Genomic DNA, 21,077 nt, shown 5'->3' on the forward strand with positions numbered 1-21,077 from the left:
AAGAATAATACAGAGTGTTTAAGAGCACATAAAGATAATCAGAATAGAAATAGTAGAGGTAGTAATGGGATTGACAATGATGACAAGTGTTGCTGTCAATTGTTAACCTAATTATTTTTAGTTTGCTCACTGTACACTGACAGACAGCAGACCTTCAATACAGCCCCAAGACTACTCATTAGAACAAACAGTGTCTGCTTAGGCACACTAATGAAGAGCTGCAGCTCACCAACCTGAATTGCCTTATTTTGATGCTTGAAATGTATAGACAGCACTTCCTCATTCTAAGAGAGGGAACCCTGCAGAAATTCATCAACCAGGCTTAAAACCAGACAGTTCATTCAAATATATAATGCACTGAATCGAGGCTACTCAAATGACCCAGGCTCAGCTAATGGATAATGTGTAGTGGAAGTACTCTGTGGAAGTTAACAATGAGGGAGGGACAAAAAGGGCTTGTCCCTAAATGCTCTTATTTGAAGAGCAGTTCTGCATCATTCATTTACCATCTGATATGCAATACCAATATTTTCTCTGTAGAAAAATAAAATGCATATGTGACAATTCCACTATAGCATGTAATTACAGGAGCTTATTGATGGACATTTTGATTGTCCAGTTCTCTTTCTATGTAACCACCTATTATATTCCTAGAGAGAAATTTTCAAAGAGCTTTGAAAAGTCTTCCGAACTTGCACAATACAATGGGGATCTCTGAATGTCTCAGTGAAAATATCTCTTCCTTCTTATTTATCACTGACACAGCTACATCGAGAGAATACACTCTGCAAGTGAAATAAGTACTGAACTAACTAACAGAAAAAATCTATCTCCATTAATAATGATGGAGAGGGGAATTTGAGTGTCATGAGTTACTCACTGGGCAGATATTCAACAAGAATGTCTCATTTCCTCTAGTTTGGTCGCGTTTTAAAATTACTATGTACAAGTAACACAGTTTAGTAAATTAACAACCCAAACGTAATACTCACAGCAAACAGATTCCAGCAAAAAAAGAAAAAAAAAAGAAAAAACAAAAGTAAAAAAAAAAAAGAAAAAAAAGGGAAGAAAAGTATCATTGCTTGACAGAACAGTCTTTTTTCTAAAGGACAATATGGTGAGGACATGAAGTAAAGAGAGCTACCTGAAAAGTTACCAAGTCTATGTTAACACAAACGGATTATGAGACATGAAACTTAACAAAGAAATAAAGGGTTAGTCACAAAGAGAAAATCAGTGCAAAATATTGTTTATATTCAGAGCCTTAAGAACAGAAAAGGAGCAATCATAGTTCTGCACTTAGATCATACCTATGACATTATTCTGTGGATTTTCTCCTGGTGTGCAGGACTCTTCTGAACATGTCACCTAGCTACTCTTTTGTTCAGATTCTGATCTTGCTGAGTATCAAAACAATTCTTCAGTAATGAAGATTGAGGTTTAATGACTTGATGTGTAATTTTGGCTCCTGCAATCTGCTTCTTGATTTTATCTTTTGCATAAACTGAACAAAACACAGCAATTTATCAGCTATCTGTGGACATTTCCAGATTTATATACATCGCAGCTCTAAATTTTTATTCTACATTTCCTTTCATTAGAACACTGCACTCAAGCTAGATCCATTGAGGCAAGCCAACATTATAACTGCTCTGTTGAATAGCAGCAGATGCCTTTATTTTCTGCATCCCTCTATAAAACAAAACTTTAAAAAATTTGAGTCTCTATATAAATATTTCCCTTAGAAGACAATACAAAGATTCCAGGCATCTGTTTCTCATTAAGCCAATTACTAGTTGTTTAAAATAGCAACCCAGCAAAGTCCATATTTATTAGATTTATTAATAAACTCCATGAGCCAAATTCTGCAAATGGACCACAACAAAATGATGAAGAGTGAGATAAATGGACAAGAGTGACCTGGCACTGAAATGTTCCAATCCTGACACTAGGTGGAATAATCAATATCCAATCTAAACCTCCCCTGACACCAACTTGATGCTGTTTACTTTTGTCTTGTTGCTTGCTACGTGGGACAAGAGATCCATCCCCACCTGGTTACAACCTCATTGCAGCTGAAAAGAGAGGTAAGGTCTTACATGTCCCACTCTGGCCCTACCTTGCTCTGTGTCACCCTGAATCTTAGTTCTATAAGAATACATTTAAAAGTATATCTGAGACAATACCTCAAAAGATTATGGTTTGTGTTTTTTTTTTTTTTTATATTAGGTACTTGAATGTGGAAGCTTTCATTCTCTATAACTTCACTGTAGTAACAATAGCTGGCAACTAAACTTTTCATATCACCTAAAATACAAACACAATATGATACCAGATCAAACTTGAATTCTGGTGTAAATCAAGATAATTTTTCTATTTTACATTAGAACATGCTGAAACCTTTCCAGGTGTGGGCAGAAACTGTATGGTGAATGAAGTATTTCACTGCTTTATGGACATGAATTTCAGCTTAAATGCACTGTGTATTAGTGACAATCAATATAGTACTTTCTACAGAGTACTTTTTTTCCTTTTACTTCATGAAAACAGAGAGGAAACCAAACTTTTTAGGATTTTTTTTTCAGTATTATTGCACTATTAAGCTTGAGCACTCCAAAACACTGCTGTTCCACATTAAAACAGTCATATGGGTAGCACTATCCAAATATTTCATGACACCAAAAAAAAAATCATCTTACTATTACACTTCCAGATTTGTCAGCCAGGTTTCCAGGGACTCTGGCAGGGAGTGAGCTTCAGGTATGCTCAGGTATGTGCAGGTATATGCTTCATACTGATGAAGCACAAGCAGTCCTCTGTGTCAGTGTGCAGTTAGACCAAAATTTAGTAACTTCATTAGTTTCTTGGCCCCTGGAAAAGGACTATTTTTAAAATAAGCAACCTCATCCCCCTACAAGGTATTTAAAGCAATTCCACTGTAGCATACTTCAGCTAAAAGAAAACATACTCCTAGTTATGTCAAAATGAAAGACATGCTTCCCAACTAGGCTGTCCTTCTACATAAGCAATGTTCAAATATCAATTAATGGCAGGAAAAATGTGTTTATAAAAAATGTTGCCAAAAATAAGAAACACATAGTCTCAATAGCAAGAAATAAAAAGCAATCCACAAAACAGTTAATCTTCAAAGAAGCCATAAATCCTGCACATAGCACAGCTTTTCTAGCTTTCTTTGTGTGCCAGAGATACATGTGCTTAGTAAATACCAGTAAAATAAACACAAATGCTGTGAAAAAAACTGACAAATGGAGGGAAAATATGTCAATCTCAAACCAGATCTACAATTAAACATATAAAAAGCATGAGCAATTTATGTGATTTTCCTTGCATTCAAACAGTTTTGCATGTTCCAGCTACTGTCGCTTCTATAGACTTGATTCACAATGTAACCATCAAAACTCAAAATTCAAGCTGCTGATGTTGTAAAAGAAGAGACAATTAAAAAGTCAGTGGCAGAACTAAAATGTGTAGAAAACTACTAGGAAAGCAGCAAGACACCAAATTTTCTTACATTTAAATGTGTTTCCCAGTGCAAAACCAAAGCAAATGCTTTGGTGCGGTTTGGAAGCTCAACCTGTTTAACTTCAAAATTCAGATAATGGTGCCTCTTTTGCTCTCCAAAACATGAGAAGTGGTTTACTGCCCACACTAGGAGTTTCACTACCTCAATGTATTCTAATCAATACAACTCTCTTGAAAGGTTCTAATTAATGGAAATGAGACACTTTGCAGAGTAAAGAACTGCTCAGAATAAAGGCTCAAGAATTAGGCATTAGCACAGCAACTAAATGCATTTATATGAAAGTATTTTACAACTGAATTTCTTTCATTTTCCCTCTTTCCCTTTACAGCACCATCAAGCTGCAGCCCAGTCCACAGCAGTCCTGCAGTCCACCAGTAAGGCAGTGGACCAGGAGAACTGCTGGTAAAAGAAAATAACTAGAAAACACTGAGGATGCTATCTGATTTAAGAAGCAGTTTGTGTTCTTTATAAATTGAAGTGATGTTAGTTCTATAAAATTGACGACCAGTGTGGCAAAAAAAACGAAAAAGAATTACTATTTCACATCACACTGTTTGCTGTGTATATACACGAGCATTGATTTATTTTTTTCCTTTTGATGTGAGTTAACAGCCACACTGGGTCAAACCAGAGGTCCATACAACCGATTAGTTTTTCTGCAACAGAACTAGTAGCAGATGTTTACAAAAAAGTATGAAGAATAGAGCAAACAGAGAGTGAATCTTTCCCCAGCATACCCTTTAGCTTCTAGCAATCAATGGCTTTCCTGAGCAATATCTTCCTCAGTCAGAGACTGCACACGGCCATTGTGTTTAATAATGAATTTTTCTAGCCCATTTTTTAACCCATTTATAATTTTGGCTTCACAGCATCTTGAGGCAATGAGCTCCACGATGTAATTATGTGCTGTGTGAAAAATATTTCCTTTTGTTCATTTTAAACCTGCTGCTTAATAGCTTTGTTGGGTGCTCCTGATTTCCTGTACTATAAGAAATAATGAGTAATTGCTGTTACCATTGCAGAAGTAACACTGATCTCTGGCACAGCTCAGAATATCCTAAGGGGCTATTACAGCAACCAGGAATGAGTGATATTTCACTGTCCTAGAAAGAAAGTAGAGACTTGGTACTGGACCTGATAAAGTGATTCTCTGTCACTTGTAAGGATTTCCTTACTCATATAATCTTTGCCTAGTTTATTATGCCAGCCTTAGGGAAGCTGTGTACAACAGCATTACACAGAGCATGAAAGCTGGAGTTAAGTATGAGTGGGTGAATGAGCAAAACTACAAACCCAAAATGCAGAGTTTTACTTTAGTTTCCTTTGTCCAGCTTGACAAAAAACACCAATGAAAAACAGAAACAATTGCAGATAAAAAAAATCAAGGCTAAGTGAACAAAAGCTCAGCAGATATCACAGCCTCATACAGAGGACACTATTACTGAAATACTTTTCAACCAAATAATACACTTAAGTTTTCTGGCAATGACTAATGGTTGACAGCACATGGAAGAGCAATACTGGGATCATAAAAGACTGACAAACTGTTGCATGCAGACTTTCTCAAGATTAAAAAGCATGTGTCTCGACTTGACAGTCATGCTTAGATTCAGAGGACTTTGGAAGGACATGAAAAATCTAAAAAGAGCTTCACACTACAAGCTTTTCCCCATCTAAGTCCCCTCTCTCCTTTTCTAACTATTCATGTGGGGTAGGAGGTGGCTGCTTTTACTGCTATTTCCTGAGTAGAGGATGCAGGATCTGACCTACCTTTCTAACATTTGTCATGTCATACTGGAAGTCTGTTGTTTGGCCATCATTTTTGGGAAGGAAAAGCACAGAGATGGCTCATGTAGATATTCAGTGTAATCAATGGGAATGGTAATATTATCTCATTTCAAAACTCTAAGCTCTGTGATACAACCAGGTATTTAAGCATCAAAAGCAAATTGTTCCTGCTGTCATCTCCCAGACTAATCACAAACTATGCTTACTTTAGGAACCAATACTGCACTGTGTGGAAGCTTCCACCATCCTAAAGCCAGCAGTAGGAGGCATTCAATTCAGAAAGGAACCCTTTATGTACAGGACAGAGACAAAAAGCTACAATTTCACCAAAAGAGATTATGCCCCCTTTACTGGAGGCTCCCTTTGTTAGCTGAAGGCAGCCATAGCTATGTCTGCCTCTGAACAGCCCCAGCCCATGCATCAAGGAAGGTCCTCACTTCTTTTTATTCCCTTTGGTGTGTGATTTAAGAACAGAGATTGTCTGTCTCTTGGAGACCCAGACCTCTCTCTTGTAGATACAAGAATTTCTTTTCTGTAATATATTAAGAACAGTTATTATAGCATAGGCAAACACCTTAAAGCTACATGAGTAATAACTGAGCTCAGCTGATTTTTACAGAAACATGATCCATTTATTTTTAACACAGGCCAAAGCAGAGCACTGTCAGTCATGAATCTTTTGAAGACCTTAAGGGGAAGGAACTGCACCATTTATGTGGATGGATATTCAAGCTTCTTCACCGTTATATGACCAAGTCTATGATGTCCCTTGTGTGGCTTCCATTTATGTAAAATGTAAAACAGGAAAGAAGGTATATTCAAAGCAACTTCGAAACAGTCCCTTAAATCCCTTTAAAACCAACTGAACTTAAACACATGCTTAAGGTCTTCCCTATCTTGGATTCCAAATCATGTTGTAGACCTAAACCTTTCAGCTTTTGTGTGTGGATTTATGGATTTATGTGCGACCTGCTGTTTCTGTCCTGTGAAGAAGTGTTAATATTATGAATTTTTATCAGTCTTGAACTGAGCTGCAAACTCAGTACCTCCAATAATTTTACATGGTTGACACTGCCATAATGTCATTTCTGAAATAGTGACTCTCACTGACAGTATTTCACTAGTCCCCAAAGCCAGCCTGCTTTTCCTTCTGCTCTCCTCCTGGGCAGCTTTGTTTCCATGGGTACTCTGGATATCAGTTTTGCCCTGGATTTTCTGCCCATTGTTACCCTGCTAATCTTTGCCTGACCAAGGTACCTGCATCTTCTCACAGCTGTTTAGCAGGCCATGTCCCCTGCACCTCTGAAATGACTTGCTGTGCACCCAGGTGACCTCACTGCTAATTACTAAGACAGATGCAGAGCCAAGCAGCTCAGCAAACAGCACAGCCCCACGACAGTGCAGGCAGGGGCATCACGGAGACCCGGCGTGATGGGTAAACCAGGGGAGCAGCTATCACACAGAGACAGAGGCAATGGCAGGAAACCAGCAAGAGAGCATAGAAGCTTGCCAGCCCCCTTTTCTGCCCAATTATGACCTGGCAGATTTTCAGTGGACTTAACACTTCCCGCAGACTCTTTTGGGACCATCAATTCAGTATGCTGCAACCAAAAGAAAGAAAAAATTCCTGCTAGAAAATGATGAGCATCTGTTCCATTGACAGGACAATCACTAAAGCACTACAGGAAACATGCAAGAAGAAGTCTTGTATTGTAGTCAGAAAACATCTTAAAAGATACTCTGAGCCACAGGCTACATAAAAATACATATTTTCATTTCCTGAAAAATTTGTAATGGCTACTTATTTAAAACTAATGCATTATAGAAAATATTGCATATTTTACATATGCTCTGGATAAACTGATGCTAAATGAAAACCCCAACTGCTAAATTATGCTAATTTGATTTGAAAAGTGTTCCTCTCACTTTCCAAACAGTCAGTAATAATGCTCTGGTCATGAGACCAGCAATGGATTAAAATGCTTAATTATTTGTAGTGAATAAATGCAATCTGTAGAAAACACATAGTGTATATATAATTAATAGATTATAATTGCATTTAACATCATCTGCATAATTCAAAATGGAATAACTACATGACTGATTTTTTTATGTCTTTTTAAAGGGCACTAATAAAATATGAAGAAGCTAAGAAGGCTTATATGGGTAGGAAGTAATGAATAATATCTTGAACATTAAAGCACAATATATTATTCTGTGCACATAAATAGGACCAATTCATTTTTGCAGGTGCAATGGGAAAAGTATGGTACATCAGCACTTTTCCAAAGTAAATAATATGTTAACTGAAGAAGAGATTACAGATTCTGATCAAATATTCAATATCTTATTTGAATAATTAATAAGTCAGGCTGGTGCAAATATGCAGCAAATGGCCTGCAACATTTCAAGAACTTTTCTTTGTTGCAAATCATACTTGTCACTAGCATTTAGAATGTTTAACCTATCACCTAACAGCTGTGAGCATTAAAGACATTCTTGCAGATTTCCCTCTGGAAATTCACACTATGACTGAAATGACGTTCAGTGGCCTCATTTAGTTTCCTACAGTCGTGTTCAATAGCCCATAACAATACACAGATTGGCTAAATCTGAAATTAAACCCTGATTTCAATAGTTACAGAGAGAGCATAAATTTCATACCAGGTAAAGCACAGTAGCAAGATCAGTCGGCAAAAATGACTTCACTAGTGGACAACCAGAGTAAAATATACTGAGGAGTCTGCTTAGTACAAGTTCAACTGTTTCTCAGCCTTGTGGCTGCCAAAGGAGATGAAGACAAGACAGGCAGAAGAATAACATTCAACAAATTTCACATGCTGAAATAGTGGAATGATGTGTGTTTGTTTTTAATAAGAATGTAGCTCTGTGTACCGCTTCTCTAGGAAGAAAGCAGTATGATGGAAAAGGTTAATTCTTTCCATTAATATTACATAACCCCTCTGTTAATTACTTGGACTTATCACATGTGGATACAGGATTTTCAAAGATCTGCTCGGTACTAAGTTGACAAAAATCACTGAAACTTTGAAACTATTTCTTTTATTGCTCCAATTTTACATTGCACACACCCATAGATCTTTCCAGACTAAACTGAGAAAGATTTTGCAATGACCTCAGAGAAGAAAAGATTATAATGATGGAGTCATAGGTCAGTAAAAAGGGGAGGAAGATTAAAACCAGTTGTGAAAGACTGCTGTGATGGCTGGGCTCAAGATGGGAAAAAACCCACAACCTCCTAAAGCAAATTGAAACTTTATTACCATGGGATAATGAAGTGCCAGAGGCACATCCACAAAACTGCATGCAACAGTTAAAATTACCCATTTTAAATGGCTTTGCAGACTCACTCATTAAGGACCAGGAATAACATCAGAGGTGCTTATCATGCTTTAAATTCGCTTCAGATTTTCAGTCCAGCTATGCTGAGAAGCAAAACAAATGTCTGCTAAATATCTGATCACGGAAAAGACTCCCAGGGCATCTTCAGGACCAAGAAAAATGACATGTTACAGCACATTTTTTCTTGCTGACATATTTTGTATTCATTCATATGTTTGCCTCAGCATGAACCAGGACTCCCAGCCTCAGTAGAAGCAGTGAATGATTGAAATAGCTGCCAGAGTTTCTACACAAGAACAACCTGCACTTGTTTATCCATCCCATTGATCAGCTTAAGAATCTATATCTCACGACTTTTGAGTGGACCAACATTTTTCTGAATGGATCAATACCACCAGTCTCTGTTTTAACTGCTTAGAAAGACACAATGGTCATCAAAGATGCACTTTAAAGCTACCAGGCTTTCCTAAAAACACGGTCTAAACTTTACATACAAGACTAAGTCTGGCAGACTTTCATGAAGAAAAAAAATTGGCAGAATTAGGTATCCTTGCTCTTGTTAAGTGTCCTTGCTGCTTAAGATCACACACAGTTGAGACTCTTTATGCAGCTGAGAAGAAAACAAGAGGTCCATACCCAAGTAAATCACAGACTGATCAGTACCAAAAATAGCTGGATCACAGCATAAGCAAACAGCTGCCTACACCCCACCGAGAGTAATCCTAAGGATACTGGAAGTGCTCTACTCTATACACCTCTGTAATTTTATTATTCAAACAGATAAAAGCACAAAGCCTTTCTAATGAAGCCATGACCTGCCTAAATCTATTTTCTGTGATAAGAATAAATTCTAATTAAACCTGCTTAAACAAAACAAATTAGAGAGCTGTTTCTGCATATACATGCACTTTTATTTAAATTGGAGGATAATGCACTTAGGAAGAGCATGAGAGGAAAACAGTGTGATTTAGAAAGTTGTGGGACATCTTGATCACTGGGCAGTTAGCCACACTGTGACATAAGGCAGTGTCATGTGAATGATATTAAGGACTATGACAGCACTTCTCATCCATGTGAAATCTGTTAAGAAGAGAAATTCAGGGTGATACAGGATAGGTTTAGAATTGCAAAAAACTCGCTGACAACAACTGACATTCAGCAAAGTAAGTGTCTTCCTCTGAATGGAAAAAATCCCAAACTGTTAAAAAGTTGTTGACAACTGATGCTGGCTGATCAACGACTGGAAGGCACCCATTATTCTACAAGACTTAAATGGATATTGCATGCACTGGGAAGCTGTCACTACTAACATAGGCCAGTGAATGTCGTTTCAGGTTTGGAATTTCTTTATTCCAACAATTTGGTATTGATCAATTTGGTATTGATCTGGAATTACAAACCAAAGCATTCTTTGTGGATAAGGCAGTTGCTTGTTTTTACTACTTCCTTCAGCCTCCCTACATGATCTCCACAGGGCCAGGTTTTTCAATGCTCAAGCATCTGGGATAATCCCAACCAGAAACAAGTTACCTGGTATTGTTGGAAGGCTTTTGCAAATTCCAGAGCAGTGTGAAGAAAATGGTTATGTCTGAACAAAGTTCTTTGATAAGGAAGTGTGCCTGCCTTGTGTAAAGGACCTCTATAGCCCCACTTGTTGGGGTTATCCCTTGCTGTGTATGACAGAACACTTACATAGTAACATATGGCTTAACCAAACCACTGCAACTTTCCAGTACGAAAGATTAAAAATTAAACTGGGCATTCTGCAATTGTTCTGAGCTCCATCTGAACAGATGAAACTTGGAAAAAATTATTTCAGTGATCTCTAAGGATGAGTATTTCTAACAATTTTCCACGCCATTTTCACTGGACCGGTTCCCACTATTTCATTTCTATCTCCATCTCTGTCACGTTTACAATGCCTAATGAGTTCTCCTTTGTATTACAAAAATAGAAGGAGAGAAACAGTTACCTGTTCCTGGTTCTTGAAGACACAGATGCTGTCCTTCCTGTATTTACACTGTGGATTAATGTCCCCATCCTCACCCAGTGTTCAAGAGTCTTTCTGTTTTCTGTGTAATTTGTGTCTTGTGGGATAGAAAGTAATTTGCACTGATTATGGTGCTGACTGTCTCAGCTGGTGTTGCAGAATATCAAATAAAATCAGAGAAAAAGTGATTTATATCAGTGATATAAATGTACAGGTTGGAGGTGAGAAAAATTAGTTGGAGTCACAAGGAACATGCAGGAAGAAATAGGGCCAGCTGGGTCCTACCAGTGGCTGTAATAACGTAACATTAAAAAAATACTCAATTTTCCTACTGTTTTCAAGATTTCACAACTTTGCCCCAGAAGCACAAGTCTTAAAAGTGAAATGTGGCAGCCAATTTGTCTTCCAGCTGGAACCAAAGAGAAAGAAAAGCTGCAGCTGGAGACTGGGTTTGAGTGACAGGATTCTAGTCTGTTATGGCTTTGCATGACAGCAGAAAATGGAAATTATATCAGACTTCTTTCAAAGTCAGACATTATTTTAAGAGTGGTTTGGAGAAAAAAAAATTCAAAGTAGGCACCTATGGGGCAAACATCCTCCATGAAAAAATTCCTGCTTGTCTGTAATACTTTCTGCTTCTACTGGTTTTAGAGAGTATTTTGTTTCTTAAAATAATTTTATATTTATCCCAGATATTCCACTGGCCAATGAATTTTTTTCAGTGAGTTAGGTTTTACTGATGATTACCACATCTACCTTAGCATATCTACATTAGCAAATCTTCTGAATTCCATTTAAATGAAGAGACTGCTATTAAGACAGAATTTCTTTCATATCCCCAATTATTTTCAACACCCATCTTTGACTTCTCTTTAAATTATCCATCTTTTTATGATATTTTTAAATACTATTTTTAAATACTCTTATCAATCTCTAAAAGGTGCTAAACTGAAGTGCTAAACTGAAATGAATTGTTTAACACATATTAGATAATATATTTAATGTTCCTGACCTTGACAGGCACCCTGAGCCTGTATTCATTTATTTAACTATGGTAATTTAGACATTAGTACAGTTACATTGGTGCAACATATCAAAATGAAGGCCATGCAGCACAGAGGGAACATATTCAGTGCAGTTTATCTTGACAGTATATAACATTACTGTATTTTAAATAGTATTGCTTCAATGATATAAAATAATTTTTGGATTGAAACAGTTAACTGCCAGAAAACCTTGAGAAAGGATGTGTTCAACAGAAGGGGAGGAGAGGGAAGATGAGACAGACGATAGGGAGGAAAGCCTTAAAGATAAAGCTACATAGAGGAACCTTTTTTAAAATTCTGTTATTGACACAGCCCTGTTAGTGACAGTAAGTGAGGCTGATCTGAGCAGGACGCCCTTTGCAAATCTTGGCTTTTCAAAGGAACCTCTGGTTTTGAGATAATGGAAGCTCAGAACTCCCTGTCATGGAACATAATATGAAATTGATTTTTCAAGGCTTTATCTACACAAAGTTGCACTGGTTTAATTAAAGGTGTGTTTTCAAATCAATTTTGTTAAACCAGTCCAAGCTCCTGCACAGACACTCTGAAATTGATTTGGAACTGTCTTATGTCAACTCGCCTTAATTTGGCGAAGAACCACTTTACACTGAAGAGTCACCCATTTAAGTTGATCCAAAAACAGCATTAAAAATAAAGCTTATCTGAAATTGTAAGACTTTAATGAATTTATCTGTTTCTGCCCTAGGTACGCCAAACCATGCTAACCTCCAGTAGCCTAATTGATCTGTTTAGGAAGCAGATAAACTCGTTACTTGGATTTATGGCCCTTTGACAATGGACATTTTTGAGAAAGGATATAATGAAATCCCTGTGAAAGAACTGAGTCTAAAACCAAGAGGTGACATATGTAAGGTGGAAGACGTGATGAACTGAGGAAACCACTTTTTCCCTTTTCTAGTTACTTTGTTTCTTTAATGCAGAAAGAAGATGAGCAAGGAGACTCCTTCATGACCAGTAAAGGCTCTCCCATGCTGCAGTACTGGGAACAGATTAAATAATACACAATCAGTGCAGGGGTACTTGGGAAATCAGGCCAATGATATCTTGTCAGTCTAACATCTAAAACCACTGGAACCAAGCAAAAATCTCTCCTTTCTTAAGGGTCTGGCAGGGGATAGAAAGGATTTCAAAGATCCACTGCAGACAAGCTATGTGGAAATTTACCTGAGGTTTCAGGATTTCTGTGCTATCCCGATCATTTGCACTCCACTAGGCCGCAAATGAAGGGCTGCATTTACATCCACAGCTCTCAGAAATGCACTCCTGTTCTTTCCACACCCAAGAAACAGATGGGAAAGCAGCAAAGAAGTTGCCACTGGTGTGGCCCTAAGGATGTGCCCTCGTGTGCTCTGGTTCTACAGACAGGCACAGTATCGATCTCTCCAGCAAACAGCAAGGGCCTGATCCCTCTTGTGGGAACAGGAGCCTTCTCCCAGGAGAACAAATGGGTAAATCCTGCAAAACAGGGTGTTCCTCCAAGCCCATGAGCTTTGGGAGCTACAGACACTCAGTATCCCAAGTGGGTAATTCCTAATGCAGAGCTGGGCAGTGAGCAGGGAAGCACCAGCCTGCAACGGCACAAATATGATTTTTCAACATTCATTCTTTGCATCAATTATGCTACACCAAAAACTTCTGCATGACACCAACAGGAGTTAAAACTATATATATAGGCTTAGATGGTGAACTTTTGGCAGCCCAAATTATTGAGAGTAGCGGCCCTAATTATTAAGTTTTATTTTAAAGCACTTAAAACTATGCATGACAACAAGTGCTCTGTATCCTTGCACTTCTCTGAAGTGCTCCTAAAGGGCAATGTGCTACTTTACTTTCTGTTCTGTTCCACAGATTTATTTTCGTAGTGAATCCTGTGTGAATTTCTCCTGAATCAAACTCTTTCCCTGGTGAGACTATATAATCCTGCTGTCTTGTTAGAACAAAACCCATCTATGAGACTTCATTCAAAACAAATCCCCTGTCAAACTATTCCTTCCTTTTCATTTGGACATTTATCCTTCTGGTAATACATAAGGAAGAAATTCTTTTGTTATCTAGTTCAAATTTATAAAGAGGACCATATCAGTCTGACAGAAATGTAAACAAGGAGATTTGCAACCTTTGCAGTGCTAGAATATATTGGGCAGTCATTCACTGCATATGGAAGAAAAACAATATTACTGCAGTACCTCAATGGAAAAAACCCTCAAATATATGGCTAGTTACAGTTCATTGTGATTATAACAATTTCCATATATAAAGAGGAGCTTTTCAGTTCCAGCTTCACTATTTTAAGTCCTCCTTCCCTGCCACTATTAACAAACTACACTCTGATGAATTGCATCTACTGGCATTAGTCATGACTACACCTACTGTCTGTAATGGAATGCCATTCATCAGCTTGGTAGGCTGAAAATTAAGTGATTTTCCTGGAAATTGTTTCTCAACAGAATCATTTGATCCACTGTAGTTAAAAAGCCATGTCATTGGTTGCACTATAAATTCCATTTTATGGTCTTGCTTTTATTTTTTTTTAAACACATTAATTGTAGTTTTCCTCTAGGCTTAATGCTGGTATAAAAGGTTTTGGCTGATGAGCAAATCTCTTCCAAACACAAGAATTTTCAATTCCATCACTTTTAAATAACAGTGGCATAAAAAAACCTCACAGGAACAAACTTCTTTAAGTCAGCCACACAAATGAAAGTTGACAAGTGATTAGGTCCTCCTGGGAATGAATTGTTTTCTATGTTCCAGGGGAAAAAATGTCATCAGTGACTTTGGAAGTGGCCTGAAGCATGGGTTTTGGAAATCTAATAATAGAAACACCAGTTTAAACAATTATATACTTAAGCAATTTTTATAATGCGAAGTTGGCATGACAACGCGTGAAGTTCTAAAAAAACACCATCCTTTGTAAAATGCAAGCAGTGTGCACACTGGGAAAATCTCAGCATCAGACACATACAACCAATGGTCCAGAGGACATAATGATCAGATCCTTAGACCTGACACTTACTTCATACTCCTCTTTAAACCCGTAGCCTTCTGCACACTTCATCTGGGTGATGTGCTGCAGCAAGTCAGCTACACGGATGGCTGGATGGAGCTGTCCCGTCTGGTAGGGCACATCCACTGGATCTCGCTTCTTATAGGTATGGGACTGGACCAGGCTGCTCGTGTCACTGCCCATCGTGTGGGTTTCATCTAGAAAAAGAGTATCTCATCATGAACTGGCTCATTTTCACTTATTAGAAGAAATAGAAACTACAAAGATTTCTAGAGGAATGGCAGAAATCTGACACCATCAGCATTGGTTCTGTCTGTGAAGGCTACACCAGAAGAACAGTAAATCCATGAGCAGTTTACACACGGAAATTGCAAGACTGATTGGAATGAGGCAAAGTCCATAGTTCTACAATGGAAGCATTGCAGAGCAGTCCAAACTCTAATATTGTTTTCAATGTTGCTAGCTGATTGCAAACAAATTTTAAAACAGGCATTTCATTTTAAACTGCATGGAAGTTTCATTCTGAAACTTCAACAAGTCCCATGGAATGAAACTGGACTTGCATTTTTCATAAACTACTGAAGTGCTGTATTTTACGTTGCAAATTTAGAGCAAATGTTTGGAGTGAGCAAAATAAAAAGATGCACAAAATGGCTTATGGGTTCATCAAGCTAGGACTGCAATGGAAATGTAGATCTGAAAACGACACTTGGAGACAAACTACAAGAGGACAAATGCAAAGGATCATCTGGTAAGGAAAAAGGTCTTGACTGACTGCTGAACATGCTTTAGGACCATGGTGTATCATGAGCCACCACATTAGGCATGGAATGTTATATGTCAACTGACATGCAAGCCAACAAACAGGAGACCCCCGTGGGCTGGTTAAAATTTTTATGAGACACAAACTTCTCCCAACCCTCCACATCTCTTCCATGGGGCAAATGGGCAACTTACCATTGATTGGCACTTTTAAGAAGATACATATCAGGAGAAAAAAAGAGGAGGAGAAAAAGGAAACAGGGCATAAGCAACAGTACTACATTAATAATTACAGGTAATTTTATGTTTTTAATTTATTCTTTACAGAATGATTTCCTAAATGAGTCAGATTATGATCTCAGTTTCACAGTAGAAATTAGATTTACTAAAACCAAGATATCATACTGTGAGTCAATTCACACAGATGGAACTGAGATCAAAACCTCTACTTAGACGTAAATAGATGTGGAAGTGCACTCTACGTAACGAAGCAATATGACTTGCTTCCTGTATAGCTGGAATTCTAAAAATTTATTCAGACTTGACAAGAGAAAAAACCCACACGAAATTCTAAGGTCCAAGAATCATCACAAATATTTTATCTGTTTACTCAAATAATAATTTTATGTATCTTAGAGTTTTTTAATTTTAACCAATATAGTTAATAGGGTGCTTTGATTTATTCAAGCTATTCCTCCCTGAGTGAATATTGGAAAAAAACCAAACCTAAATCTGTATCATATTTATAAAATAAGGTATTTATAAAAAAATTACTTTTAAAAATAAGCCATATGAAAGGGAAGCCTTAAAATAATATTTCCACATTCATTAGTTAGATATATTATAGCAGAAAGTTCCACAAATACTCTGTATGAAAAGGTCCCAGATTCTCATGTACACACCAAAAATACTAACACACCTTGTTAAAGGTGAGATTCTGGTCTTAGTTGTAATACTGAAAATTGACATTAAAGCCAGAAAGCTCAACAAAAGATGGTTTGAGGTCCTCCCAATTCCCACTAAGACAAATGAAATCTGGTCCTCACTAAGCATACAGTCAACATGAACTGAGCATTGACACCTAAACCAAAAGAGCAGAGAAAAATGTATGGTTATGAGTATGGCCATTTCACTCCTTTTCCTGTCAGTCTGCTAATCTGGTCTAATGCAGAGGAAAGGGATTCATCTTTAAGTCATAAAATTTTACAGCTTTTGTCTGATGTGGTATAAAATTGTACTGCAAAGCACCTTGGGATGCATGGCATGAAGCGTGGTATACAAGTGTAGGTACAGTATGTTGCTGCTGAAATGGCACCTGGAAACTACAAGGTGGCTAAGACACAAAAGACAAAAAAAAGTGTAGAAAGTTGATAATGATTTTTTAGGTTGCTTATTTCAATTTTAGAAACAGGTTAGAAAACGTGAGGATTTTTTTTTCTGCAAACTGCAAAATTCTTTGCAACACAGACTGTTAGTGCCTAAGATGAAGGCAAAGCTATCAAAGTCTTGCACTATGCAAGCATCAGTTTAATAATTATGAATCTCTTCCCTGCAAGCTCCCTAGTTTTAGACTCATTTTCCCCTCTCTATTTCTTTATCTCTTATAGCTGCCTTAATACAGAAGGAGTTATCATTTCAGCTTTTTAAAATAAAGTGGTTTTAATCCTTGGTTTATATAGTACATTAGGAGCCACATACTACAGATTTTTATTTTGCCTCTGAACACTGCAGCATGAGCTTTTTGGGCTGTGAGTTTTTCAAAGGGTGAGATGCTCCAGATGCAGTGTCCATGGGCAAGGGGCAATCTGCCTGGCTTAAATACTCCTACAGCTGCAGTTGTCTTACTGCACACTTACCCATTCCTGCAGAGCTATACAACATTTATTAAATAATATATCTGGAAACAGTATGTGTGTTGTGGCTTTTCTATCAGATTTTGAAAGCTGAACTCAACCATTCACCCGACTTGCACCTTTCCCAGGAGGTCACACTGAGATCATTTAGTTCTAGCTACAGGCTTGATCCTGTAGTTTAACACAACTTCTTTGGACAGTAGAAGACAGCAAGAGCAGGTATAACTTGAAATTAAAAACCTGCATACTTTGTTAACAGCTGTATTCCCCTACCAGCTCAAGCGCAGTTAATTTGATTTACCTCAGATACAACACTATTTCTGTACAGAGAGTCATAAACACATATTGGGAGAGAGATCTAATCTGAATGGAACACCGTTCATAAAATGGTACTAAATTTTTAACGTGTAAGGTTAAAAAATATTTATTTCATGCAGTGAAATAACTGAAATATTTTCTGAGATGAGTAAGCACAGGTTTGCTGTAGTAGGCCATAAAATACATACCTAACTAATTAAAAGATTTTACAGACTTAGTAAAATCAGGTAATTTATTTTTCCCAGTGTGTGTTTGCCTGATAGCTGAACTACTTAAAGATTATTTCTTGGGGGAAAAAAAGCTAACAAATAATTTTACCATTGTTATTATACAGAAAAGGATCACAAAAATAACTGAAGAAAGCATTAACTAAGTAATACAGATAGGAAATCTCAAAGTTTTTCTCCTGATAATAGTACTTTTCTCCTTGCCCACTCACAAGGTCAGAAAGAACATCTACTGCATGAAGTGCTGAATGAATGCTAAAGCACACAAAAAAATCTAACATCTCAGGCAGTTAAAAGGCACTGCAAATTTCATTTGCATGCAGATTATTACACTGTTACATTCACTACCATTACCTTCTTCCAGATTTACATAATGTATAAAACCAGTAAAGTTCCTTTTCAAAGTTATCACATTGAAGTGCACTGCACTAAATATTCTTTCACAATAACAAAATTTAAAGATCACTTTCTAAACTTTTACTTCTTATATGCTTCACTCTATGTCTATGTAAGCCTATTTAATTTAAAGTTCAAGGGCAGGAATCCGATAAGGGGTCTTAAATTTTTTACAGTGATTGGAAGAAAAAAGAGGAGAAAAGAAAGTATTTGTTGTGAAAATATGGACTGGAAAACAAGTAAATGAATAGGCTTAACACTTAAGGAGTTTGATTTCCTGCTACAGTGCACTGTTATGTTTTGAATTACTATTAAAAAGCTGCCCCTGCTTAGTTTAAAGTTAGCATGGGAAGGAGGTGTAAATGAAAACAAGCCACAAAGGGGTTAGAGTTAAGCACTGGAAATGCAATAGCACCTCATGCTTACTACTTATCACTGTGCAGAAAACTCTCTCTTTTTGACATTGGACAATAACAGATTTTCCTAAATTCCAAGTGGAAATGTTTTACATTCTAACTGTATGTTTTTAACCTACAGTTTTACTGTTTTATTTCACCCCTGTGACACCTGATGCATAATAAACTATATACTCTAAGTGTCATGTTATGATTTTGCTGTTCAAAGCAACATCTCCTCTCTGAAACTTCACTTTTTGACAAGCACATCAGAAAGTCTGCAGAATTGTCAGAAGACACGACAGCTGGTAGATGGCCTGAACTGTATTTTGTCTCATTTTCTGTATCCTGAGCAGTTTAACTAGGAAAAAAAGTTATTTTTAAGAAGTGACTCTTCACTTCTGAGATAAAACAGGAAAAAATGAGGAAAACTATTTCAATTGCTGTGATAATCAAATTCTTTTGTGTCACTCCAAATACATGCATAAACATTTCCTTGCAAATCCACTTGTTAAAATTATTTGTGTCTTTTCTCCCCTGACTTGCACTATGACAGTAGTAATCAAACCTGATAACTGCCCTTAGCACCTCAGTGTAGCCAAGTTTACCACCCCTCCCTTTAGCAGAAAGCTCCAGCATTTTGCATACTGTTGTCTGCTCCCCAAGAACTGCAACTTCTGAAATTACTTCAGCAATAAATGTTGATAAAGGGAAATGTTCTCACCTAAAATTGCAGTTGGCACAAATGGATCTGTCATACATCATAAGCAGGTCAATGCAGGAAAGGTAAAAAGAGAGAGAACAGTAAATGATTGATACATGTTCCTGAGTTTTCTTTCAGAAAGCTGCTGTTAGCAAATGGTATGTTTCTTATATATACATTAAATGTTGATGGCAAGAGGTATAATTACATAAATATGAATGCTTTTATTATGGAAAGGTCTATAAAAGGTGGAAACAAGAAAAAAACTGGTTACCTGGGTAATAAGAATTAGGCACTGTTGTGCTCAGTGTGTTAGTTTTCATTGTAAATGAAGATGGTGAAGATACAGCTGCAAAGAGAAACAAAGCTGGTTAGAGACAGAGATATGATATGCAGCTACTTAAGCTGAGTGACACAGCAGATGGCATTGACTTGACTTAAGAGTTCATCCTGCTGTGTTTCTTGCACTGGAATCAGGACCTAGGGAAAACCAGGCAAGTCTAGTGAATGAAATAGCTCACTGAATTTGATCAATTCTCTAAAAAGAAGTGTCATTGGAGAAAGCATTTTGATTGCTGATGGGAAATACACTTCTTAAATCACAAGATTAGACTGAATACTGATGCTTGAAACAACACATCACAACGACAAGAGGTGTTTTTGACAGAAGCTTTGATCATTAATAAGTTTTCCTTATAACACTGTAAATACCGTATGCAAATATTCTACTGTAGTTTATTTTTTCCTCTCCTTTTTTTATTTGATTTGTTTAGACAGGTGGATAGTGTGCATAGAGATTCTAATAGACCCTGAATATTACTCTTTGTTTAAATGTTTTCAGGGAGTGATACACGGACCAATGCTCACATGGGAATTTAATCATTTAACCATTTGTAAAACCAATGGGAAAGACCAATGGGGACAAATTAAGTTCAGTCTGCCCCCAGTACACAAATATCATGCAAATTACCATTGCAAACACAGATAGATTTAACAGGAGTTAATCACAACATTTTGCAGGATGTTCAGCTAAGGAGTCATTAGAGGCTTTTAAGCAAAGCTCCTTGCAAAATTCCACCTTAGTTGCTTGTCTACTCATCTCAAATTCAGTCTGACCAGGGAATGTAAGCATATTCTGGATACCTGTAAACAGACTAACACGAATGTGTGAAACAAAACAGAGTTGAGGATCTGCTGGATGAGGAGTGAGATTACTCCTGCTGGCTTTCATCCATCTTTTTTCCAGTTGATCTTCCAGGGCAAACAGTTACTAGCCCATGTTAATAAGGGAATATCTCAAAACTGGTTTAAATAATGTTGATATTTATCATTTATCATATAAATTATTATATCTGAGACCATGTCCCTTTGATTCCTCCAAAATGAGGAGATTACATTTCCTTGACAGTCAGAACAGTGTGATTCTTCTGGGTATGGATACAGAGATCAGTGGAAGTCAGGGCTGCTGCAGGTAATAATAAAACTTGCTAGGTAGAGAATGCAGGCAGGGTAATGAAGTTTCATAGGAAGTAGGAACGCTCTAAACCTCTTGTGTACAAGGTCTTACACAAAGATTATTCTGAAGACTGTCAGGGCGCACCTTCTGGTGACCATGTTTCTTATGGAAAGTCCAATTTGAGGTTCTAGCCCTCGAGCAGTATAAA

At 37.2% G+C, this 21,077-nt stretch overlaps 1 protein-coding gene across 1 annotated transcript in view; it reads right to left on the reverse strand.

Moving 5' to 3' along the window:
* The window catches only part of PTPRM (protein tyrosine phosphatase receptor type M), a 441,589-nt gene that overhangs the window by 71,286 nt on the left and 349,226 nt on the right, over positions 1 to 21,077 (reverse strand). Inside the window, exons 17-20 of the mRNA XM_058023915.1 lie at positions 19,688 to 19,762; positions 19,435 to 19,461; positions 15,717 to 15,728; positions 14,769 to 14,956 (exon numbers count right to left, since the gene is read on the reverse strand). Of these exons, the coding sequence (XP_057879898.1) occupies positions 14,769 to 14,956; positions 15,717 to 15,728; positions 19,435 to 19,461; positions 19,688 to 19,762 (302 nt within the window). The remainder of the gene's footprint in view (positions 1 to 14,768; positions 14,957 to 15,716; positions 15,729 to 19,434; positions 19,462 to 19,687; positions 19,763 to 21,077) is intronic.

The sequence above is a fragment of the Melospiza georgiana genome, chromosome 1 (genome assembly GCF_028018845.1).
Source record: "Melospiza georgiana isolate bMelGeo1 chromosome 1, bMelGeo1.pri, whole genome shotgun sequence".
In the NCBI taxonomy this organism is placed as follows: Eukaryota; Metazoa; Chordata; class Aves; order Passeriformes; family Passerellidae; genus Melospiza; species Melospiza georgiana.